At 44.2% G+C, this 26,847-nt stretch overlaps 1 protein-coding gene across 1 annotated transcript in view; it reads right to left on the bottom strand.

Annotated features, from left to right (window-relative positions):
* The window catches only part of MYH9 (myosin heavy chain 9), a 135,597-nt gene that overhangs the window by 94,236 nt on the left and 14,514 nt on the right, over positions 1-26,847 (bottom strand). Inside the window, exons 2-5 of the mRNA XM_040359691.1 lie at positions 19,580-19,932; positions 16,895-17,051; positions 6,795-6,822; positions 24-117 (exon numbers count right to left, since the gene is read on the bottom strand). Coding sequence (XP_040215625.1) covers positions 24-117; positions 6,795-6,822; positions 16,895-17,051; positions 19,580-19,912 — 612 coding nt within the window. The 5' untranslated portion in view covers positions 19,913-19,932. The remainder of the gene's footprint in view (positions 1-23; positions 118-6,794; positions 6,823-16,894; positions 17,052-19,579; positions 19,933-26,847) is intronic.

A 26,847-nucleotide genomic window follows, 5' to 3' on the forward strand; every position in this document is an offset into this window, starting at 1 on the left:
ATTTAAGGGCATCTCATACTAACCTGATCTTTTTTGGCTTTGTGTGAGGTTGCAACATAAGCCAGATACTGGATAACTTTTTTAGTATTTTCTGTCTTGCCAGCACCAGATTCTCCACTGGAAAAAAGACATTTAAAAAAAAATAATAATCTAGTGTCATTTCAAGTGCGAAAGGTAAAAATAAACATTTTTGTTCAAAAAACACATTGTTCACCTAGGCAAGCTAGATTCAAATCAGATATCATTTATCACAGTTTTATTTGGAAGAAAAAAAAAAAATTGTCTGAGCCGGGCGGAGCTGCTATACCAACCATGCAAATTTAGTTCTGCAAACTCCCCCGCTAAGCTGTTGTGTCCCGACTGGGTGACATGTGCCCCCACACAGAGAACTCCAAACAGCACTCTTCCACTGGCTGAGCATGGTGACTGGAGTCGGTTAGATGCCGTTTTTGCAGCAGCTCGTCTGATAGACCAACATACACACGAGCCAAAGGTCGGCTTTTTTTAATTGTTGAATGCATCAAGATAAAAAACCGGAGTTAGGCTTACCGGTAACTCTGTTTCTAGGAGTCTTCCAGGACAGCCTCTGAGACCTTGGGCTCCTCCCTCCGGGACAGGAAACACACACCCCCACTTCTTTAAAGGCGGTCCTCCAGGCCTCCATCCTCAGTTGTAAACAAGAACTACCGGAAGCTCTGAAAGACATAATATACTAACACAACGTTAGTTCATACCTCAGATACCTAGGTACATAATCTCGGGTGGGAAAACCCCGGCTGTCCTGGAAGACTCCTAGAAACAGAGTTACCGGTAAGCCTAACTCCGGTTTTCTCCATTCGTCTTCCAGGACAGCCTCTGAGATGATAAGCAAGAAAACTCACTTGTTAGGGTGGGACAACCGCCTGGAGGACCTTTCGTCCAAACGCTTGATCCTTATCCGACAGCAGGTCTAACCTATAGTGCCTGGCAAATGTCGAGGAAGATGACCATGCCGCTGCCTTGCAAATATCTTCCAGTGAGGCTCCGGCCCTCTCTGCCCATGATGCCGAGACTGCCCGGGTCGAGTGTGCCTTAACCAAGGGAGGTTGCTTTCCTTCTGACTGGTAAGCCTCTGTGATGGTCATTGTAAGCCACCTAGCCAAGGATGATTTAGAAGACTTATACCCTTTGCGGGTTCCCGCAAAATTAACGAAAAGGGATTCAGAGTGTCTAAACCCTTTAGTGGACTCTAAATAATATAGGAGACATCTTTTGACATCCAATAAATCCCCAAATTCCCCCTCATCACTTTCTGAGGTGGAACTAAAAGTAGGCAATATAATGTCCTGCGTCCTGTGAAATGTGGACGACACTTTGGGTAAAAAGGAAGGGTCTACTTTAAGGACAACTTTGTCCTCCAAAATTAACAGAAAAGGCTCCTGAATTGACAGGGCCTGCAGATCACTGACCCTCCGGGCCGAAGTAATCGCTATCAAAAAAACCGTTTTCAAACTTAGGAATTTTATAGAAGATTTCTCCAGGGGTTCGAAGGGGGCTTTGGTTAGTGCCCTAAGGACTAAGGATAGATCCCAGGAAGGGCAAGCTCTTACCTTAACTGGCTTAACCCTTGCCAAAGCTTTGAAAAAATTGCTTACGTATTGATTTTTCTGGAGAGGGAACTCCAAAAATACGCTCAGGGCCGCCGTCTGCACCTTCAGAGTGCTGATAGCCAACCCCAACTCAACTCCTGCTTGAAGAAAGTCTAGGATCACTGGAATACAGGGCTGATCGATCCTACGCTCCACTAGCCAGGAATTAAATTTCTTCCAGACTTTGCCATAAATGGCTCTGGTGACTGGCTTGCGACATTCTAAGAGTGTTTTAACCACTTTGTCTGAGAACCCTTGAGAAATTAACAGCTGTTCTTCAGATACCACGCTGTGAGTTTTAATCTCCCTAACTGAGGGTGACGAAGCGGTCCTAGAGAAATTAGATCCTCTCTTGCTGGAAGCGTCAAAGGAAGATCCACCGCCAACTTCTTCAGGAGGGCGAACCATGGCCTCTTGGGCCAGAACGGCGTGACTATTATTAAGTCCGTGGACTCGACCAGAAATTTCTGGAGCACTCTGGCTATCATCCTTATTGGAGGAAACGCGTATGCTAGCCTGAAGCGCCAAGGACTGGCAAAGGCGTCTATCCCCATGGCTCGGTCCTGTGGGTGAACAGAAAAGAATGTCCTGACTTTGTTTTCCCCGGATGCAAAAAGGTCCACTTCGGGTTCCCCCCAGTGGGACACTATCTGGTTGAAAACTTCCCCGTTTAGGGACCACTCGTCCTGGCTCACCGGTTGCCGACTTAGAAAATCTGCCAGGGTATTGTGGGAACCCTTTAGGTGTACTGCAGACAGGAAGGACAAGTTTACTTCCGCCCAGCACATTATCCTGTCCGCTATAGCTTGAAGGGGTGGACTTCTTGTGCCCCCCTGCTTGTTCAGATATGCGACTGTAGCCGCGTTGTCCGATCTCACTTGAAGATGGCTCCCTGAAATCAAGGGTTGGAAAGCCTGTATGGCGTTTAAGACCGCGAGAAGTTCTCTTTGGTTCGAAGACCGATGTGCATCTGTTAGAGACCAGGAGCCCTGAGCCAAATGGCTCCCCAGATGGGCTCCCCACCCCAGCGCACTGGCATCCGTAGTCACTATCCGGGCCGTGGGTGGGTTCCAGGATAGCCCTTTTTCCAGATTGAAACGGTCTCGCCACCACCATAAGGCTCTTTTCACTTTGGTCGGTATGTGCATTGGGAAGTCTAGGCTCTCCCTCCTGCCATCCCACTGTCTTAGCATCGTATTTTGCAACAAACGTTGGTGATGCCTGGCCCAAGGCACTGCCGGGAAGCATGCTGACATGAGGCCCAAAATTCTCATGACCTCCCTGACTAAGGTGATCTGGTTGGTTTGTACCAGAGACACTGCATGCATTACCCTCAGAATCTTCTCCTCCGGAAGAAAAACTTTCATTTGTATCGAGGAAATCCTGTACCCCAAGTACAGGACCTCCTGGGACGGAATCAGCTGGGATTTGTCCCTGTTGATTAGCCAGCCCAGGGAGCCTAGGAGACCCTGAGATTCCTCTAGGTCCTTTTCCAGTTGGGGACCTGAGGAGGAAATGAAAAGCAGATCGTCCAGGTAGGGTATTACAGTGATCGCTTTTAGCCTTAAGGGTGCCAAGGCCTCGGCTAACACTTTCGTGAAGATCCTCGGAGAGGATGATAGGCCGAAAGGTAGGGCCCTGAATTGGTAATGGATTACCTCCGAGCCTCTCTGTACTGCCAGTCTCAAAAATCTTTGAGACTCCCGATGTATGGGAATATGGAGATACGCATCCCTGAGGTCTACTGTTGCTAGGAAGCACCCTGGGAACAAAAAATTTGTTACCGAAAATATAGACTCCATCCGGAATCTCTTGTACCTCAGGAATTTGTTCAGGGGACGGAGATTCAGGATCAACCTGAACTTTCCGGAAGGTTTTCGCACCACGAACACGTGTGAGTAAACCCCTTGGCCCTCCTCCTCCCGGGGAACTCTCACCACGACTTTTTGGTCCAAAAGGTCCCCTAACAGGAGATTTAAGGCTTGTGCCTTTTCTCGATCCTTCGCCGACCTGGTCAGTACAAACATAGGGGGGGGGGGGGGGATCGCATCGAATTCCAGCCTGTAGCCGTTCCTGATGATATCCAGGACAAAAGGACTCGGCGTGGAAAGAATCCACTGCGGGAGGAACTCCCCCAATCTTCCTCCCACAGGGACTGAGGCGTCACTGGGGTTTTGGGGTGGTTTGAGGAGGATTGAATAGTATATTTCCTCTGCCACGCCCCTTTGGCCCTGCCCAGTGTTTTTTGGGGTGACCATCTCGGTCCTTAGTCCCTTGCTGTTTGAAGCCCCGAAAAAAACGCTTGTTCTCGTTCTTTCTTTTTCTCAGGGAAGGACTTTTTTCTGTCTTGGGTTCTTTCCAATGCCTCCTGTAGACCGGGGCCAAACAGATGGTCGCCCGAAAAGGGGAGTCCGCAGAGTTTAAGCTTGGAACCCGAATCCCCTGGCCAGGTCTTGAGCCAAACTGCCCGCCTAGCGGCGTTGACCAAGGCCGCTGACCTAGCAGCTAGTCGGACTGACTCAGCGGAGGCATCCGCTAAAAAACCTACTGCCTTAAACAGTAATGGAAATGAGCCTAGCAGTTGCGGTCTGGGAGTACCTGCTGAGATATGGGACTGCAGTTGCGTAAGCCAGCATTCAAGATTCCTGGCTACACAAGTAGCCGCTAGGGCCGGTTTTAAGGCAATAGACGAGGTATCCCAGGCCCTTTTGAGCAATACGTCTCCCCTCTTATCCATGGGATCCTTTAGAGCTCCTAGATCATCAAAGGCTAAGTCCGTATTTTTGAAAATCTTGGCCAGTGGTGCGTCTAATTTCGGCATTTTATTCCATGGCTGGGAAGGATCAGCTTCGAACGGGAACCTTCTTTTAAGGCTTCCCGAGAAAAAAGGCCTCCTTTCTGGGTGTTCCCATTCCAGCAAAATCAAATCCAAAAGAGATTTATGTACAGGGAATACCTTGGCTTTCTGTGCATTAGACCCTAAATACATCTGGTCATGCTTAGAAAGTATGACTTGCTCCTCCCGAATCTCCAACGTGTCATAGATCGCTTTTAACAGATCTCCCACGTCTTCTAAGGTCAGCTTATACCTTGATCCCCTGGAGGATTCTTCTCCGTCCTCGGACCCTGAAGCAGAATCTGCCTGGGACGAGGCTGGGCCTGAATGTGTCCACCCACTTATTTCTGCTCTCTCCCCCCTTTCCTGCTCCTCCTCTGGAACTTCAGACAGGGCAGGGGTACTGGATGCCCTAGGCAAAGGGGAAGGAGTTTGCAACCTGTCCATCATTCCTCTGAATGATGAAAAAGTGGACGCCAATTCATCCCTAACGGAAGAAAGGATTTTACGGCACTCTGTTGCAGAATCATCCTTTACTAGGTCGCTGACACAGTCAGGGCATACTGGCTTCTTCCAAGTAAGACTCATCTTTGCCCCACAAACGGCACATTTCTTCCTGGGAGTCTGCACAGGCGGCACTTTGACCTGAAATAACAGACCAGGAAGTTTAGATTAGAATACTCCTTTTAACCTAACACCTCTGTGCAGGAAAAACGGAATATAATGTGCCTAACCCTCCACCAAAGGTTCCCCACCTTAGGAGGGTGAAAAGTGCCAACCTCCCAGAGTAAGAGAAGCCCTCCCTCACCCTCTTACCTGAGAGGCACCGGAGCCTGCAGCGCACGGATCCATAGCCTGACTTGCCTCTTCCATGCTGCGCGGGTTCAACACGGCCTGGCCGATAATACCCTGCTCCGGGCCTGAACTGCCTTGCCGCGCCGTTTTGATGGAGATCGGAACTGGTCCCCGCGGCGCCGATCGATGACGCGCATCCGGCGGAAGTTGTGTGTCACTTCCGCCCTGTGGAGCGCATACCCCGCCCCTCGGCTTCCGGAACGGAGCTTCCGCCTGTAATGAGGCCTTGTGGCTGGTTCAGCGTCCCCCGCTGCCGCCATCGCCGGAAAAAAGGTAGGGGGGGAGGGGCTGGCGCCATCGATGGTCCTGCTCTCGCTGAGCATAGGACGGCAATGCAGTCGCGCTCTACCCATGCTTGGTCAGAGGGGCGCCCAGGCTGAGGAGAAAGCCTGCCAAGTGCCCGAACCCAGGACAGTCCTGAGACCTGGAGCATCCTCATGTTCCTACTGTGTGCTCCTCCCGTCCGGTAGGAAACACAATAACTGAGGATGGAGGCCTGGAGGACCGCCTTTAAAGAAGTGGGGGTGTGTGTTTCCTGTCCCGGAGGGAGGAGCCCAAGGTCTCAGAGGCTGTCCTGGAAGACGAATGGAGAAAACCTGCCTTTAGAACCACTTTAAGCCCTATAGGGGGGGGGGGGGGGGGGGAGGAGGAGGTCAGGGTATTCAACGTGTAAAACTGATAAGCTTCTTGTTCAAAGTTTTTTTGAAACATTCAGCTTTTGTGACATTGAAGGTTTACATGGAGGATTATTGAAGTTATACCCAACAGTGGATTTTGCATCCTTGTAGCTCTTTAGTCTTTACTACACATAATGTTCTTGCCAATAGCACATTTTTTTAATCGATGCCTTTTTCTGTATGAACAAGATTTTACAATGACAGTGAGGGTTTTGATATCAATTTTTTTCTGTTGTGGGTTTTGTTATCCAACCAAAAATAGCACCCATATGTAGCCCATTTAAACAAGCCCCTTGGTTTGAGAAAGGGGCATTACCATCACAAAATGCATTGCCACAACCCCCTACAGCATGTAATGCTATCCTGTCACTTGAGATGTCTCAACGGCTTACAGAAATCCTTCACGAACAGCTTCATTGCTCATCACCCATCCACCACCGCAAGCTGGAGGGTGGACTGCCGTGCCATCTGCGAGACAATTTTCATTCCAACTCATGCAAGTGCATACTTGTTTTTATTTTACCCACGGTTTATTAAATACTACACTGAATCTATATATTTGCCAGCGGAGTCTCTCTAGATCCGGCTTTTGAGGAGTGAATGCAGACGCGACCAGTGATTAACCCCAACCGATTTAGGGACTTTAAAACAATTATAACTTTAGCAGGACTTCTTCATAATTTGGACTCTTTGGTGATATACTTTACAGATCACATTACAGGAAGTGTAAAATGTCTCAATGAGCTCTGAGACCACAGACCATTAAAATGTATTAAAATTAATATAATCTATACTTACGTGCAAAGGATGGCCTGATCTTCTCTGTCTGGAAGGAGAGAAACATTCAAAATGGTTATACTTTGAGATACAACTTGGATAAAAAAATAAATAAAAAAAATAAAAAAAAAACACAACACACAAACACCCCATACACAAACTTCTGCCAAATTCAGTAGCTTTGTAATGTGCTGCAAATTCAGGAACTCCTCTACAAACTGGAGGAAGTTATTTACATTTTGTAAGTTAAACTAAGGCAATTAAGAACATTTACTTAGTGTACACTCAAGTGTGCCTGTAGTGTACTCCGTGTAGGAAGATTTCCACTGCCACCCCCTCCACATTTGTCACTGGTTAATGACGCTGCACATGGGGAGCTCAGCAGCACGAAGAATAAGGTGGCTGTATAGAGACACCAAGTGCAGTGCCCCTTGCATTCACTGCCTGCCACAAATCAGGTACATGAATTCGTCACCGGCACCAATCTGTTGAATGTAGTCAATGGAATTCTACTAGCGTGTCTACAATAGTACGTATTCCCCTGAATATCAGTTTTTGAAAAGGACAGATCAAAAAAAATTATATATTTTTACGCAGGACAACAGAATTCACCCTCAACTATTTATAAAAGAATATTGGCATACCACTGCTGTAACAGCTCTACAACCGTATGAAGCAAAAAGGTTCTGGTGCCGTGTTTATTCCTTTGAATTGCAGTAAAACTACACAAGGTTTACTCTTTAAATTAGTCCATCTACTCTGTATTTTATATATTGGTTAACATAAAGATGACCAACTTCCACCAAGTGAATATAGATTTAGCAGATGTGATAACACTGCCCATCAATACAGAGCAATGGGTAGTTATATCAGGATCACTACATCTAAGCCCAGGGAACTCTATATATAAAAAATACATAAAAAAAAAAAAGTGCACAGGAAGCTTGCCTCACCTCCTTACACAGTATGATCCATAAAAGGAAGAAAGATGAAGCTTTAGTACAGTGATGCAACTACAAGCTGACTCATTTCTAGCTTCCGCTATATCCGTTTTGACACATAGCTACATTTATAAAATAGACCCAAACTTTGAAATGAATGTTATGGCATAACATTTATACATAGGTCAGCAGTTACACATTTTTCAGTGTGCTTATGTCATACGTTATCAATGGCCACAATTTACATACAAAGTTAAACACATAACATTTTTCCCATGCACCCATAGAACCAACGCTGAACTCAGAAAAACTAAAATGACTTCCCCAGCAGTGGGCAAGTCATCACTGCAAGGATTAAAAGCATATGTTCACACTAAATGCATATCTATTTGCAGGAAAAGTGCATTATATTTTTACTTGGAGCCTGGAAAGCATTGCACCCAAGATCAGCAGATCACAGGTGCCATGCAGTACTCCTGCAAACTTCTCAGCGTGTCTGCTTGGATGGGCACAAACTAAACAGATTGTTGCTTGTACGGGCAGACACACACTGTAGAAAAAAAAAAAAGTCACTTTCAGCGCCAATAGGTCTTCCAAGGTGTGATGTAACAGAAATCAGATAAGATGGTGGTGTAAAAGGTATATATGGTATCCCAAAGCTAGGTGGATGAAGCCTTCCACAGATGGGGTAATCCGAAAGGAACTACAAGAAAAAACAGAAATGGAAGGGGTGCACACCTAGTGTATTACCAGAGGGAGAAAAAAAAAAAAAAAAGAGAAGTATAAAAGTGGGTACTCAAGGCCATAAACCGTGCATGGACATGCACAAAACATGGGGTACAGCCAACATGTTTCGGGGGCATGGCTCTGGGGAAGGGGGTGCGCCTGAAATGCATTAGATGTACCCCGTGTTCTGTACATGCACTGCGTTTATGGTCTTTTGTCAGTTGCATTTTGCGAGTACCCACTTTTATACAAAAAAAAAATTTTTTGAATGCACTAGGTGTGCGCGCCCCTTCCGTTTGTTTTTCTTGTAGACATACACACTGACAAAGACTGAACGAACGAGAGTGCTCAAAAGCGTTGTGTTAGTTCATTGAAACCACAAGCCAACAGCCACCTTTCTTAAATGCCATATATCGGCCGACCTCCAATGTACTCCGACTTTGACTTCACTTTAAAGTCAAGCTACACAAATGAGTAGACAGAGGAATCACTGGAGAGAAAAAATAAAATATTGTATGGAATGCTCCAGTTTTAGTACACCAGTATTCAATCCAATGCAGCGACTCAAGATGTTACTACCCAACCAACATTTTCTGGTATACGGGGTATAGCTAGTTAAATTAAGCTGACAATTTTTTTTTATAGTAATTGCTTCTAAACTGCTGGTCCCCTGGCCGACATGCGGTTCCTTGGCCTTTAAATAGTCATTGCTCCAGGGAAAATACGCAGAAAATTGTTTAAAAACAATGGATTCAAAACACTAAAGCTAGCCACACATGGCTCGATGCTGACTCGGCCCACAGCTGAATGGAAAAACTGTTGATTTACCCATCCGCACTAAACAGCGTTGAACACCCACTAGACTATTGTATGCATCAGCAACTGACTACCTGAATACATGGACAGTGACTGCAGACAATAAGACCAGATTTTTTTTTTTAAATCTACTTTTGTAGAGCTGGGTAGTGCTTGCAGGACCATCCAGGGCTTGAATTTTCCGATACCAGAGTCAATTTGAGCCAAGTCATCTTTGCCTTTTTTAAAGGCAGGTACTTTGCTTTAACTGCCATGAGCCTTGAAAAACCATGTGTTGATAAGACCGAAAAGGGGACAATCTCAAAAGTTTATAAAATCCTGACCGCTCCGAAATTGCAGAAAGTACTTCCGTTCATCAAGAAATGGGGGGAGGAGTTGGGCTCATCTGTAAACGAACATGAGATTAGGCAGTTAATTAAGAGAGAGTGCATGCGACGTCGGTAAACAATAATATTATGGAGCAGAATTACAAATGTTTGGTACGATGGTATCTCACACCTGATAGGATTCATACGAGCTCAGGAACTACAAAGCACCTTTGTTGGAGAGGCTGCAATGAAATTGGTACAATGACCCACATCTGGTGGACTTGTCCCAAAATCAGAGTATTCTGGGCGGAGATAAGACAAAAAATTCAAGAAATATCAAACCTAGATCTCCCAGATGACCCGTGGGTCTGTATTTTACACGGGGCCCAAATGTCAACCAAAGTATCTGAGGACATTAATCCCACAGCTCTTGAATGCAGCAAAGAACCAAATATCTAGTAACTGGCAACAACTGGAGAGACCAACATTGATAGGATGGTCCAAAAAAAAAAATAGATGGAATTTATAGTATGGAATATCTGAGATTTAGAGATGGAGGAAACTGGGTGGAATTTGAAGAGAAGTGGAAAGGGTTTAAGTCAACGATGGAATATGCAGAGATTGACGTTTAAAATAACTGCCATGAGCCTAAGGCTTCTTTCCCACTCCGGCGACTTAGGACCAGACTTGTGACCGCAAGTCTCAGGACAGGTGAAATGCCATGCATCTCCAAGAGAGCCATTTCAATTGACACTGCTGAAGTCGCGGTGACTTCAGAAAAGGTTTCCTGCACTACGTTGACACGACTTGCCAGAGAGTGCAAAAGTCTTAAAGTCGGACTCCAAAGTTGCACTAAAAGTCGCACAACTTGAGGCTGCTAGTGTGAAAGGAGCCTAAAAGGTTATGTTGGAACAGAAATGCTAGCTGCTCAGAAACCCTCAAATCCACTTTAGTATATTAATACATATACAAACAGCTATAACATGACCCCTTACGGGCAAGGTTAAAACATTGATCATCTCGTGTCAACACCTGAAAGCGGGCGAGATATTAGGTAGGAGGGTCATGGGCAACCACAGCCAACTGATGCACAAAAGGGGGGGGGGGGCAGGGTCTACTGCAGCTCAAAATTTGGTGGAAAAATTTAACCCTGTACTACCACTTATTTACAGGCAGGGTGAATAAAAATCAATGAAAAGAAAAGAAAAAAAGATCTTTGAGTTAAAGATCTAAAAGAGTTTTCCATTTAAGATAAATTAAAGGGGTTGTAAACGGGTTTGTTTATTTTCTAAATAGGTTCATTTAAGCTAGTGCATTGTTGGTTCACTTACCTTTTACTTCCATTTCCCTTCCAAATGTTTTTTTCCCCCCTTCGTCTGAATTTCTCACTTCCCATTTCTCCTCAGTAAGCTTGCCCCCATCTTCCGAGACGTCCTAGATGGGGGTTAGTCAGAACAGCTTACTAAGGAGGAACAGGAAGTGAGAAATTCAGTCAAAGAAAAAAAAACATTTAGAAGGGAAATCAAACAATGCACTAGCTTAAAGGAACCCATTTAGAAAATAACAAACCCTTACAACCCTTTAAATTTAGTTTATTCAGCATGAACCCACATGTGTAGACATCAGCACATGCAAACTGAACAAACAGCTCGCTCGTGAAGTTTCCTCAGTAGCTGTGCCGTGACCAGTGGCTCCCACGCGCTAGTGTCATCACAGCTCTGGCCAGTCAGAGTCCACAAACCCAGAAATATCTCCAGTCACAGCAGTAACAAATGCACCAAAAGAGTTTACTACTTGCCCCATACAAAAGCCTTCCTATATTAAAGCAGAAACTTCCTGTGAGGATTCTGCCACTGGACTTTTGTTAGTGCACAATGCAAAGCCCATATTGTAATCAGCTACTAAAAGCACACAATTATAGCATTAAATATCTGCTCACCTGACAGGTAAGATACAATTGTATCTGATTCACACTGAGCTGTGAGGGATGAAGCTGTGCGAGAGTTCACAGCAGTGTACGGGGGCCGCTGCAACAACATGTTTTGTTTTTTGCAGTTTACAACCACTTTAAGCACAGTAGATTCAGTGGTCGGCCAAGAAAACAATGCAGCAGAGGAGACATCATGCATACTTCCCCTTCAACATGTTCAGCAGTGCCATCAGCACAGAACTTGTAGAAAACAGTGGGACCCAGGTATACCCATCTACTGTCCAGAGAAGTCTGGTCAGAAGGTGTGTTCAGGCAAGAATTACAGCCAAAGAGCCATATCCAAGATGGAAATAAGGCCAAGCGATTCAACTATGCACGAAAACATAGGAACTGACGTACAGAAAAATGACAGCAGGTGCGCTTCGATTGTTCGAAGGACAAAAGATGATTAGGACAGCCGTACTCCAATCCAACGTAGCTTTATTCGAAAAACCTGGATACAGGCACTACAAGTCACAGCAACGGAACCTAGGACAGCAATTGATTGTATAAAGGGTTGGAGAGTGGTACAATGAGTGCTGCCGACAGTGGCAGATTTTCATCATTATGCCATACCATCAGTAAGGCTTGCGATTGGTCCTAAATTGATTCTGCAGCAACCACCCCAAACATACAGCCAATGTCATTAAGAAATATCTTAATGAATAAACAAGGAGTCCTGAAGGTGATGGTTTGGCCCCCACAGAACCCTGATCTCAAGAGATTATGTCTGGATTACATGGAGACGGAAAGATTTGAGGCAGCATATATCCACAGAATATCTCCACAGAATATCTGTGGTTAGGTCTCAAAAAGGTTTGAAACAACTTACCTGATGATAGCCTTCAAAAACCGACAACATACCTAGAAGAACTAATGCTCTTTTGAAGGAAAAGGGTGGCGACATGAAATATTGATTTCTGTTCATCTTTCCCTTTTTGTCAAAGTTTTTTTTTTTTTTTTTACCACCACTTTAACAAATGGGTCCCCGGCAGGTTTAAGCCATAATGTACTGGTACATTCTGACAGGACTCGCCTACAAAAACACAGCACTCCAGCACCGCATTCTGAAAGCTCTTGCTCGTCCCCAGCAGCTCCCATCTTCGCCGGGTCTTTCTTTCGGGTTTGTGATCTTCGGCCGCTTGATCGGCTGTGCCGGGGTGAAGTCACTCTCGCGCATGGGCGTCACAATGCAGAGGCACACAGTGCGGTCCTGTAAATATGGTCTGAGCCGTGATCTCGAGCCACACATGCACATTACTCGCCGACAGGCAGTGGGGATATTTACGACAGAAGAGACCTCTAGAGGGTCTCTTATGAAAACCCCATCTGTCAGCGAGTTTTGTAAAAATGACTATCACTTTAACTGCTACAAAACTAACTATTAAATGCGGGGCTCAACATTTTCCTGGGGAAATTGCAACTAGCTTTTGTCAACCCATTCACTGTTGGCGCCAGTCATAAGCATAGTGTGCCAGAGCACAGGAGTTGCCAAACGATTAGATGCCACACACCAATCACTGGTAATCTTCCTTCAAGTCCCTCCTACTGGCCATCTTCTTGGACGGGGTGACACTGAAGAGCGAATCCACTGCAACGGTGTACAGGGACAGCATGGGATGCTTGATGATCGGACTGAAGCTGCAGTGAGGCCACACTCTGCACATAGATAGGAGCCGGGAGTTACTGATGAGGGTGACGGTAACCAACTCCCAGCATGCTGTGCGTGTGCTTAGGACCCGCAAAATGCATGTCTGGGCACAGTAAACATGATGAATGCTGATTAACCTTTTGCCGACCGCGCTATAGCAAAAATACTGCTACAGCGCGGTCGAGTTGTTCTGGGAGGACGTCCTCGTGCACTTCCTTGTATTGCGCGCTCGCGGGAGTGTCCGTGCTCGCCGGGTCCACGAGACCCGGCGCAACACAGATCACAGTGAAGAGCCAATGATAGCGGCTCTTCACCACCTGATCGCTCCCTCCAATGAGGGAGCGATCAAAAAGTAAACAAACAGGTCATCCTAAGGTCTTCTCTCCCCACACCGATACAGCGTGTGAGGAGAGAAGACATTTTACAAGTGAGTGACATTTGATCTTGTGCCACTACCGTGCCCAGTGCCACTACAGGGTGCCACTACAGTGCTCATCTGCACCACTACAACGCTCATCTGCACCACTACAGCGCTCATCAGTGACACTAGAGTGCCCATAAGTGAGTGCTCATCAGTGGATCCTCATCACCGCTGCCATATCAGTGGCAGATAATCAGTGCACCCTCATCAGTTCCCATCAGTACCCATCAGTGCACACTCATTAGACCAGCCTCATCTCAGCACCCATCAGTGCAGCCATATCTGTTTGTTTCCCTACCATAGTTTGTCACCACAGCCCACAGTCACCAGTATGGCAAAAAAGTTTTTTTACCGCCGAGCAGACATACCAACATATGTGCTTGACCGAGGAGAGCAGCGGGGAGTTCTCCGATTCTGGTTCAGAATATGAACCAGTTGGAAGCAGTGGGTCTTCTACAGATTCAGAGGAAGAGCAAAGTGTGCCCATAAAACGAAGGCATTCTGACATGGAGCAGCAGGCTACCACAAGTAGCGCTGTGGAATCAACCAGCAGCTTGGTGCCATCCACCAGAAATGCAGTGGCATCAACTAGCAGCTCAGTACCATCCAGGAGAAATGAAGTACCACTGCAGCAAAGGCCAAGAACTAGCAGAGTGTCATCTCAGCCCCAAAGGGTTAGGACCCATGCCAGCCTTTCCTATGCCCTTGAAAACCCTACGTGGCTTCCCCCCAATTCCGGAGCAGCAAACATCCCCCCTTTCACCGCCCAGCCAGGTGTTCAGCTGAACACAGAGAACTTTGCCCCTATTGATTTTTTTAATTTAGTTTTTACCCAAGACCTATTATCCTCCATCGTGGCCCAGTGCAACCTCTATGCACAGCAATTCATAAGAGACAACCCTGATTCAAGTTACGCCCGTCCCTATCAATGGAAAGCATTGACAGTGGAGGAATTTAAATTATTTTTAGGCCCAACGTTCAACATGGGGCTCTCAAAAAAAAAAAATGAATCATACGCATATTGGTCCAAAACCCCATCCACCACATGCCACTCTTTTCATCCACTATGTCAAGATCCAGATACCCCATAATAATGCGTTTCCTCCATTACAATGACAACACCCAGTGCCCTCCCCGAAATGACCCATCACATGACAAATTTAAAATTCGGCCACTTCTAAATTTTTTCTCTGAGAAATTCCCCCAGTTATTTGTCCCCGACCAAAATATTTCCGTGGATGAGTCATTGGTCCACTTCACAGGCAGGCTTGGCATCAAGCAGTATATTCCAAACAAAAGGGCCCGATATGGGGTTAAGCTCTACAAGCTATGTGACCAGGTCACGTCTACGCCTTCCGGGTGTACGAAGGGAAGGACACCCAAATGCATCCTCCTGAATGTCCAGAATATATCGGAGCCAGCGGAAAGATTGTTTGGGAGCTTGAATATCCACTCCTTGGAAAGGGTTACCACCTTTATGTGGATAATTTCTATACAAGCTTGCCCCTCTTCCGCAACCTTCACCTTCAGCGTGTGGTACAGTGCGACCCAATAGGAAGGGTTTCCCGCAAAGGCTCGTTAATGAAAGACTGCGAAAAGGGGAGACAGCGTCTTTGCGGAATGAAGAAGTATTGGCTATACGGTGGAGGGACAAACGAACGGGGGGGGGGGGGTCGATTTCAATGATCAGATGCTCAAACCATACCTTCCCACAAGAAAAAGCCGCTATTGGTATAAAAAGGACTCCATATATCTTTCCAGTTTGGCCATTTACAACACTTATGTCATTTACCGTAAATCTACAAGGACCCCCTTTTCTTATCTTCAGTACCAAGAAGAAATTATCTCCTTCCTTTTGTACCCTGAAGGCTCACCAGATGAGCAGACTGATTGCGTGAGCAGACTCCATGGACACTTTATTGAGAAAATCCCCCCCTATGAATCAGGCCGAAAACGTCAGAAGAAATGCCGGGTGTGCTCCAAATGAGGAACTAGAAAAGGGGTACTTGAGCATGCTCGCTCCCAATCTGTGCGCCTGTAAATGGACATTTAGAGCTTGGCTCTGCCTGCCCCCACTCTCTCATTGGCCCACTTGGCTGTGATTGACAGCAGCATGAGCCAATGAGGAGACACCTGCTGCACTTTCACATCGCTGGATCAAGATCCGCCTCATGCAAGTATAGGGGGGGGGGGGGGAGCTGCACCCAAGTTTACCCTAATGCATTATGGTTAAAAAAATTGCTGCCTCAAGAACCACTTGTTTGCATCCACAGTAATGCCCCTTACACACGATCAGAATATCGTACGACAGATCTTAAGACTTTTTTTGCTTAGTCACCAGTAGAAATTAAATAGGTTATTAAAATTACAACAAATCTGGTACCACAGAAAAAAAAAATCGGAAGGGATGTCATGTGTAGTAATGGATTTGTATTTTTGGACGATAACGACTAAACGAAAATGGTTCGATCTGGTTTCGTACGAGAAAATTTTGGTGCATTTCCAATAATATCGGATGAACTCATGATAGTCTCTCGCAAGCTCTGTTCCAACGATCCAATTATCGTACGATTCTTGCCCATTGGCTAGACCAGGGCTCAAAATTTCAAGTCCTGAGCCACTAGCCAGGCCTCAAGAGTTACTTGCCACCAGTTGCCCCACCTAGAGGGATGATTCGACGCATGCGTGGGTATCCTTATATGACAGCGTCGCACACGTCGCCGCGTCATCATCGCGGCGACGGCGCGACACGTCATCGCGATGGGATTTCGATCCGATGGTGAGTACACTCCATCGGATCCAAATCCGCGGATAAATCCTCTCGTCTGTACCCGGCATAAGTGTAGGCAGATTGGAGGGGGATTGGTCATGCAGCCCTGTCATCACTCGCCCCCAGCTTAAATCTACTCGCCAAATGCTAGTAGGCGAGTGGAAATTTTGAGGGCTGGGCTAGACTACTCATTTACTGGTCAATGAGACTGCATATGGTGGAAAAGTGCTGGGCTACACCAACTAGGCAAATTCTGAGACCCTAGTGGATTTTACAATAGCAGCATATTAAAAAAAATAAAAATAAAAATTAGAGAAAGTTCAGCTTATAAGAAAGCCCATGAGGTCATGATAGTACTTGGAAATGTCAGACAGCGCTAAGCATTCAGCAAAATAATTTCTCTCACTCCAACAAAAACTATAAAATAAACAAACATACACACACACACAAACACCAACGTCTTCTAAAAAAGACAGCAGTCTACAAATTCAAATATATTTGTCTGACTTCTAAACAAACCTTGCATCATGCTCCGATAAGCAGTATCTGTGATTGCATAAATGTGAGGTGGCATTTCATGCCTCTTTTTGCCCTTGTACATGTCCACAATTTCTTCAGAGTAAATCGGCAAGTTCTTGTATGGGTTTATTACCACGCAAAATAAACCGGAATAAGTCTAGATATTAAAAAAATAATTTTAATACGTTTGTAATACCAGTAGTAAACATTCCCCCACACAAACAATTAAAAACAAAAAGCAGTAAAAACAACCATTAAGTACCCCCACCTATGTAAACACCATAATGACTAAAGTAAAGCTAGCCATACAATGCTTTATCCTTTTAAAAAGGGAATGTAAACCCTCAAAGTTTTTTACCTTAATGCATTCTATGCAGCAGCCCCCGCCCCCTTTTAATTACCTGAACCCAGTCTTTCCAGTGACGGGGACGAGCACAGCAGCTCCAGCCCCTGTCTTGAGACCTCATTGGATAGATTCATAACAGCAGGAGCCATTGACTCCTGCTGCTGTCAATCAAACCCAGTGACACAGGATCCAGGGCCGAGTCATGCTGTCTGTCAATGGATGCAGCAGGAATCGGGAGCATGTCCGCACGAATGCCCCCCCATGAAAAGTAGCTCTCCGCAGGGGCACTCAGGAGGAGCATCGCTCTGTGCAAAACCCTTGCACAGAGCAAGCATGACACAAAAAAAAAAAAAAAAAACACAACACCTTTGCAACCCATTTAAACCTGTGGGGTAAAAGAAAATTCACTTTCTTTTTTGTAGTTACATCCAAGCAATTAAAGCATTGTTCATTGAAAATTTAGGCTACAGAAGTTTAGCACAGTTTCACAGGCACACACATTTTTAAGTCTCGACATGCTGGGTAAATAGGTGAACCATTGCATTTGTGTTCCTAAAGTTAAAAGTATAGCTAAAAATCAAAACTGGAAAACATTTTTCACAGAGCAGAGAGGGATTAGAACACCTGCCGTCAGATGCTTGGGCCTAGTGCTCCAATCACGACGCATGTCGTCACATCACTTCATCGGGGGACGACACACGTCGGGATTGGAGCACTAGACCCAAGCATCATCTGACGGCAGGCAGTCGAGCTCGGTGCTCGTAGATGTCATTGCGCGTAGATCTGTTGCAAATGTGAGTGCTTTTAGTTTTCACCAATAAATGTGTCTATGTTTTATGGGATTACGCGATGTGCCTTCTTTTCTCTTTACTACATCATAACTCCCCGAGTCCCATCTGCTGTGCATTGTGTAAATAGAAGAGACCAAAGAAGAAATACAAGCAGCTTTGCGAGCTCGACGCTCGTGGTGATACGCCCACCATTCACTTTATTAATGTGAGTGCATTAGTGTGCGCTGTACTTGCATCCATCCTTGGTTAACAGAGTTACACTATTTACTCCTCGTTCATCTCTCCACATGGTACCCTCTGAGATTGAATTTGCTGGTCGCTTATAAGTTCATCCTAGCTGTCTGTGCTACATGCGAGGTGTCAGGCTGTTAGACATTTTCAGAGGTGCGCGCACAGTATAGGTTTCACCTTTCTCACATTTGTGTTGGGACATTGGCATCAATACTCAGATCTTTCTCTGATCTGCTGGGCTGTCATTTTATCAACTGAGGTAAGCTGCTAGACATCACAAGAGGTGTTTTGACACTAAAGCTTTCAACTGTGTTCTCTCATCACTCAGCTTGGTTGTTGGGATTACCTACCAGAGACTGTTCCTTCACTCTACATTCCACTTTTTGCACTTCACTCCATTGAGTGTATTTTTTGTGCCATTGTTTGGCTCTTATTTCATCACGCGTATTGTATGTGCAGTATGTATTGGTATTTTATTTTTATGCCATTTAACCACTTATAGTTCACTTATCCCAATTTGCTGTAGATCTGTCATATTTAATTTTTGTATGTTCACTGTTCTAGTGTGTTACAAAGTGTGTTACATTTGCCACACCCAGTGAGTATTATTTTCCCTCCCCTCCTTTCACCACCCACAACTCCCCCCCCCCCCCCCCCCCCCCCCCTTTGCACAGCGCAGACACCACCACATTTTTCACTCTCTCATATTAGTTTCATTTTTTAAGTTGCATTAATAAAATAAATAATCTTTTGCAGGATATTCAAATTTTTCGAGTTTCACCTGTATTTCAATATGCTCAGTGTGAATGAGGCCTTAGACAGTGGCGCCTTTGTCCCCATTTCCTGTTTTTATATGACTATTGGCAGGAAACATCAAAACTTGCTTAAAGGGAAGACTATTGACAACAGTGCATTCCTTCTATTAGATGTATTATATAGACTATTTTTATAAATGACTTGGGATTACTAACCAACACTTGTCCTTTAATCTGAGGGTTGTATACTGGTCTTGCTTCGTTTGCGCTGGGTTTTAAGTATATCCCCTTCTGGGGCCATATTTGATATTGATTTGCAAAACAGGCATGTAATGGTCTTCAGAGTATCAAACAGGTATTTTGAGAAGACCTTTAGATATTTGTTAGTAATTTTGTTTTCTCTTCTACATTTAAGCCTTGCCGTCCCCTTATGCTTGCATGTGTGTATTAAATACTGGTATTTTAGTGATGCAAGAAATATTGGATAGCAAAAGCCAGAAATGTGATTAATTTAAAATTGTATTTTTATAGTTATCGAAAACAGATGCAAAGCTATACTTACATAAATTAGTCCAGAATAATATCTCTCCTTGAGATTGTGCAAGACGGATGCTTCATTTAAGCATGTCAACTCTGCCATGTCTTCAACTTTAGAGAACTTTGGAGGGTTCATCTTCTGGATGTCATCTTTATTCACCTTTACCTTTTTGCCATTCTCCGCTAGTTCAACAATCACCTCATCTCCAGCCTCCTCCTTCACACTGGCTGCTTCAAATCCCTGCTTTTCTGAGGGTACCCATACTTGTTTTTTTGCTGCCCAATCTGCCTGTGCCAAGGGATTGTTAATTTGATTACGATCCACGTAGAGGTACTTGTCTACATCTTTTTGCGCCATGGTTTTTCAGGACAGTGGACCTGCATTAAAAAAAAAAAAATAAGAAATCTAGAACCTTTATTGCATGTAACACTTAAACGCAAATCTATTTTCATTACAGTTCATATTGTATGTATACCTTAAAAAGTAAAAGGTTTGATGTGGCTCATTTCACATGCTTACTCTTTTCTAACTACGAAATCAAGATGTGTAGAATTACCAGTGGAGGGAGCAAACAAGTTACAATAACTGCCTCCCTTCCTAGTGGAAATCAATACTGAGAAATTAAGTCAACTACTGAGAGCTTCTCCAAGAACACAAGTAGATTTGCTTGGCATTAGTTCTTTTGAATTTCCAATCTAAAAAAAATATGCAGGTTAGAAGAAGATTAGAGTGCATGTTTTGGAAGATCCTGGTTTAAAAAATAAAATAAAAAAAATGTACACATATATATATATATATATATATATATATATATATATATATATATATATATATATATATATATATATATATATATATATATATATATATATATATATATATATATATATATATATATATATATATATATATATATAATCACACACACACCCCAGTGTTTAGCCAGAAAACAAATAGAACAGCACTGGTTATAATCTGGCATGAAGTGCTAGATGACCTTTACACTTGAATTGTCCATTTAGTTTTAAAAAAACACAGTGCCTTGGGGGGGGGGGGTATTCATACCCCCTTGAAATGTTGCACATTGTTATGTTACAAACAAAAAAATGTATTCTATTGGGATTTTACACGACAGACCAACACAAAGTGGCACATAAAATTGTGAAGTGAAAGGAAAAATGGTTTACTTTTTTTTTTTTACAAATGTGAAAAGTGTGGCATGCATTTGTATTCGGCCCCTTTGCTCTAAAAAGAGCCAACTAAAATCTAGTGGAATCAATTGCCTTTAGAAGTCACCTAATTAGTTAAGAGTGCACCTGTGTGTACTTTAATCTCAGTGTAAATACAGCTGTTCTGTGAAGCCCTCAGAGGTTTGATGGAGAACCTTAGGTGAACAAACAGCATCATGAAGGCCAATGAACACACCAGCCAGATCAAGGATAAAGTTGAAGTTTAAAGCAGGGTTGGGTTCTAATAAAATACCCCAAGCTTTGAACATCTCACAGAGAACTGTTCAACCCATCATCCAAAAATGGAAAGAGTATGGCACAACTGCAAACCTACCAAGACATGACTGTACCTAAACTGACAGGCCGGGCAAGGAGAGCATTAATGAGGGAAGCAGCCAAGAGGCCCCTGGTAACTCTGGAGGAACTGCAGCGATCTACAGCTCATGTGGGAGAATCTGTCCACAGGACAACCATTAGTCGTGAACTCCACAAATCTGGCCTTTATGGAAGAGTGACAAGAAGAAAGTCATTGCTGAAAGAAAGCCATAAGAACTCCTGTTTGCGAGAAGCCATTTTGGGGGACAAACATGTGTAAGAAAGTGCTCTTTATATACACCCTTGTGATTGATTAGCTGCAGATTTGATGGTTTTAATGGAATTGTATCAATACATTTGTCCTTTTATGTGTGTGCGCCTAAAAAGGTTGATGATCTCAGCCAAAAATTGTACTGTTCTATATATGGGATGTGGCACCCAGCAAGATCAGACTTCTAGAATAACTCCTATGATAACAAGGAAACCCCCCCCCCCCCCCCCCCCCCCCCCGATTCCCAACCCCAGGGATGCAATTCACATGCCAAATCTTAAAGCGGTTGTAAACCTTAATTTTTCACTTTTACCTACAGGTAAGGTTATAACAAGGCTTACCTGTAGGTAAAAAGAATATCTCCTAAACCTGTACGGTTTAGGAGATATTCCCCTCGCAATGCGGGCGGCGCATGCGCGGGGGGAATCCACGGCGAAAGGACCGGCAGCCGCCGGACCTTGCCGATTTTAAATCTCGCGCGGGAGTGACGTCATCGCCGCTGGAGCGGCGATACCCGGAAGACACGCCGGAGCAAGATGACATCTCGCTCGGCATGAACCAGGTAAGTGTTGTTCACCTCGTTTTGAGGTAAGTATTTCATAATCAGCTAGTATGCGGTGCATACTAGCCGATTATGCATTTTGCCTTGCAGGTAAAAAAAAAAAAAAAAAAAAATTATATATGCGGTTTACAACCGCTTTAAATGAAGAGATGGCTGCAACTAGGCCAAAGTGCAATGTTTAATTCACAATTCAATCTACTTTTACAACCATAAAAGTAAAAATGCAGTTTAAAATTCAAAATTTGTGCAGGAGAGAAAAAAAAAAGCCACACACCACACTCATTTCAGCCTTTGGCAAATATTTTAACACTTGGCAATCTGACAGTCCCATATTCACTCTGTTACAGCATTTCCGGCATCTGCCTGTAAGTGAAGCATAGCTGAAATTTCCTTTTTTGGTGATAGCAAAAGCAGGCCATGCCTTTCAAACTAGAAACAATGATGAAACCTCATTTACATAATCCCCCCCCCCTTTTACACCACACAGTGAGTTTGCTGCAATTTCCACACACTTGTCCAATTATATACAAACATACGTCATCACTAATGCTGAAATGTACACTCCACTGAACAGAGCTGGATACACTTGAAATCTGATCAAGGTGTGCAAACTTCAGAGAAAAGCAGCGAGCCAGTTAAACGAGGACATGGAAATTATCGGAAGTCCTTTCCACAAACAGTATTGTTAAGGTTGTGAAAGTTCAATCTAAAACCTACAATTTGTGTCAATTGTTAAACATTAAGGGTATTGAATGCCAAAACTTTAGGTTTTAGACACGTAGAACCATAGGCAAAACTTTTCATTTTGGATAACCAGCCATTTTTTTCAGCCCCATTGTGGAGATGTGGAGATGTCCTTTCACTTCCTGTCCCATATCTAAACAGGAAGAGGCAATTCCTGCAAATTAACCTTTTCACTGCCAGGTTAGTACCTGGCCAGGGTGCAGCCACCAGGTTTGTGTGTATATGCGACAAGCATACTACTGCCTGTGAGACAGAAGCATTCTGGCAGCTGCACTGTCACCCAATTGCTTTTAAAGCGGAGGTTCATCCTAAAAACATCCATGTACCATTACATGAAGCATACTTGTACAGTATGTGGCATTTTTTTTTTTTATCGCTGTACATACAGTTATATAGTTTATTTTCTTTTCGCCCTCCCGCGGGGAACAGGCGTTCCTATGAAGAGGCGTAGATGATTGACGTGCGGAAAAGGCGCGTCACGTGTTCCGAACATAGCCGATCTGAGACTCGGCTATATACGGCGCCTGCGCAGTCAGCTTTTAGTCTGTGCGCAGGCGCCGTGTCCCAGATCGGCTATTTTTGGAACGCGTGACGCGCCTTTTCCGCACCTCAATCATCTACGCCTCTTCATTGGAACGCCTGTTCCCAGCGGGAGGAAGAAAAGAAAATAAACTATATAACGGTATGTACAGCGATTAAAAAAAAAAAAAAAAAAAAGGCATACTGTAGCCAACGCAAGTATGCTGCATGTAATGGTACATAGATGTTTTAAGGTGAACCTCCGCTTTAAGTTTAGATCTGCGTTTTATACACTTTGTTGCCATCAATGTTCTTCATTAGCTTCCTATGGGGGCACTGGAGCCGAGTCACAGCACTGTGTCAATTCAGACAGAGCCCCGACTCAGCACCGCCCTCTCACCCGATTGGCTGACTGCCACGAGAGCCGATGGCACTGCTGCCGTGTCTCAGCAAATCAGGAGTAGTGTCCCGATCGATTGAGATGGCTCACATAAGGGGGTGCTGGGGAGGCTGTTACACAAAAGGTTTATCTTAATGCAGGGCTTGACAAATTTGCTTGGAATTTAGGAGCCAGCCAAAAGTTAGGAGCCAGCAACGCACCCCGTCGTGCGCAGAAGCAAACGCATACGTGGGTAGTGCCCGCATATGAAAGTGGTGTTCGCGAGGTATCGCCACGATAGCAATAATTCTAGCCCTAGACCTCCTCTAACTCAAAACATGCAACCTGTAGAATTTTTTAAACTTCGCCTATAGAGATTAATGGGTAAAATTTGTCACCATTCCACGAGCGGACGCAATTTTGAAGCGCGACATGTTGTTGGGTATCAATTTACTCGCCGTAACATTATCTTTCACAATATAAAAAAAAAAAAAAAAAATAGGGCCAACGTTACTGGTGTCTTAACCACTTAAGCCCCGGACCAATATGCTGGCTAAAGACCCAAGGTGTTTTTACAGTTCGGGACTGCGTCGCTTTGACAATTGCGCGACGTGGCTCCCAAACAAAATTGGCGTCCTTTTTTCCCCCACAAATAGAGCTTTCTTTTGGTGGTATTTGATCACATCTGCGGTTTTTAGTTTTTGCGCTATAAACAAAAATAAAGCGACAATTTTGAAAAAAAAAACAATATTTTTTACTTTTTGCTATAATAAATATCCCCAAAAAACATAATTTTTTTTCCCTCAGTTTAGGCCGATACGTATTCTTCTACCTATTTTTGGTAAAAAAAAAAAAAAAAAAAAAAAAAATCGCAATAATCATTTATCGGTTGGTTAGCGCAAAATTTATAGCGTTTACAAAATAGGGGATAGTTTTATTTTTATTTTATTTTATTTTTTTACTACTAATGGCGGCGATCAGCGATTTTTTTCGTGACTGCGACATTATGGCGGACACTTCGGACAATTTTTACACATTTTTGGGACCATTGTAATTTTCAAAGCAAAAAATGCATTTAAATTGCATTGTTTATTGTGAAAATGACAGTTGCAGTTTGGGAGTTAACCACAGGGGGCGCTGTAGGAGTTAGGGTTCACTTTGTGAGTGTTTACAACTGTAGGGGGGTGTGGCTGTAGGTGTGACGTCATCGATTGTGTCTCCCCTATAAAGGGGATGACGCGATCGATACGCCGCCACAGTGAAGCGCGGGGAAGCCGTGTTTACATACGGCTCTCCCCGTTCTTCAGCTCCTGGGACCGATCGCCGCACTCGAGTGGACCCGTGACCCACGGCTGGGTACAAGTACAGGAAGTATATATACACACACACACACACACACACACACGTGCTTGTGCCCAGCCGTGCCATTCTGCCGACGTATACGTGCAGGAGGCGGTCCGGAAGTGGTTAATTTAAAAAAGTTAAATACACCTCTACAAACTTGCATGCCTGTTGAAATTGCTGGCAATGCAATCCCCATTTAAAAAAAAAAAAAAGAAGAAGTGTATACACACACACACACGTGTCTTATCTCTACACAAAATCTACCTTTTAATCCATGAAGTTTTGAAGATGCATTCTTTAAATTCCTTTGCGTCTTGGCAGCACACAACATTTTTCCACAGACACTCAGTAATCAGTAAAGGCTTTAAGCAAAAGTGCTGGCAAAAACATGGGTAGCTTTTGCTGACCCAACTAGAAAATGCTTGCTGCCTGGCATACTTAGCCAACGTCTTCTAAATTTAAGAAACTGACCAGAGTCACCTGACAAACAAACAGGAATTTTGTCTTTACATTGTACTTGCTACAGGTCAGTGACTCAAGTAGCTGTGCTTTCAAAGTCATCTGCAACATCCTTTTTTTTCTGCTCAGTGCATACGTTTCTCTCTAGATGAAACTTCCAACTTAAATTTTAAGCAAGGGACAGCATCAGGGTGGATTGGAATTTAATCAAGTTGATTTAAATTACTTGAAAAAGGGCTCGATTTAAAAAAAAAAAGTCCCGGAGCAGTATCCTATGACGCACCATTTACTCACCGGCAGTCCCATTCACTTTAACCACTTAAAAGACTGCCCATTATTATACATAGGGTTGTCCCGATACCAGTATCGGTACCGATACCGAGTATTTGCGGGAGTACTCGTACTCCTGCAAATACCCCCGATACTGAAATAGAATACTTGTCTCCCCCCCCCCCCCCGCAAACCGCAAAGCCGCCGCCGTTAATCAGCGTGCAGGGAACATTACAGCTTTTGTTTGAATAGCTGTATCCCCGCCGCGTATAGACACTCCCCCTTGCGCGGGATTGGAGGGATGATCTGTCCAATCCCGCGCATGGGGGAGTGTCTATACGCGGCGGGGATACAGCTATTCAAACAAAAGCTGTAATGTTCCCCGCACGCTGATTAACAGCGGCACCATCAAGGTGGGGGGGACATGGCTGCATATGTGGGGGGACATGGCTGCATATGTGGGGGGACATGGCTGCATATGTGGGGGGACATGGCTGCATATGTGGACACATTTAAAAAAAAATATCGGTATTCGGTATCGGCGAGTACATAAAAAAAAAAAAGTATCGGTACTTGTACTCAGTCCTAAAAAAGTGGTATCGGGACAACCCTAGATGCAGCTCTTTGAAGTGGAATACTGTTATGGTAGCAGCTAGCTGCCATAACGCCAGTATCTACTCCTTCAGCGGGAAATGCGCTTTAAGATAAGTGGTCTCAGTGGCAGATTCGCCACAAGATCACTTATTGGTGGCGGGAGAGGGCCCCCTGCCGCTTACTTGATAATTACTTAGAAATTTTTAATTGCATTTTAGTGTAAATATGAGATCCAAGGTCTTTTTTAACCCCAGATCTCATATTTAATAGGTCCCGTCATGCTTTTTTTTTTTATTACAAGGGAGCTCACATACAGAAGTGAACGCATGCGCATATGAAAGCTGTTCAAACCACAAATATGAGGCATCAACGCGATCGTTAGAGCGAAAGCAATAATTCTACCTCTAACTTAAAACATGCAATCTGTAGAATTTTTTACGTCACCTATGGAGGTCTTTAAGGGTAAAAGTTGGTTGCCATTCCAAAGCGTGACATGTTTGGTATCAATTTACTCTGCGTAACATCTTTCACAAAAACACTATGTATGTATGTATGTATGTATGTATGTATGTATGTATGTATGTATGTATGTATGTATGTATATAT

This window comes from Rana temporaria, chromosome 7, assembly GCF_905171775.1.
Source record: "Rana temporaria chromosome 7, aRanTem1.1, whole genome shotgun sequence".
NCBI lineage: Eukaryota > Metazoa > Chordata > Amphibia > Anura > Ranidae > Rana > Rana temporaria.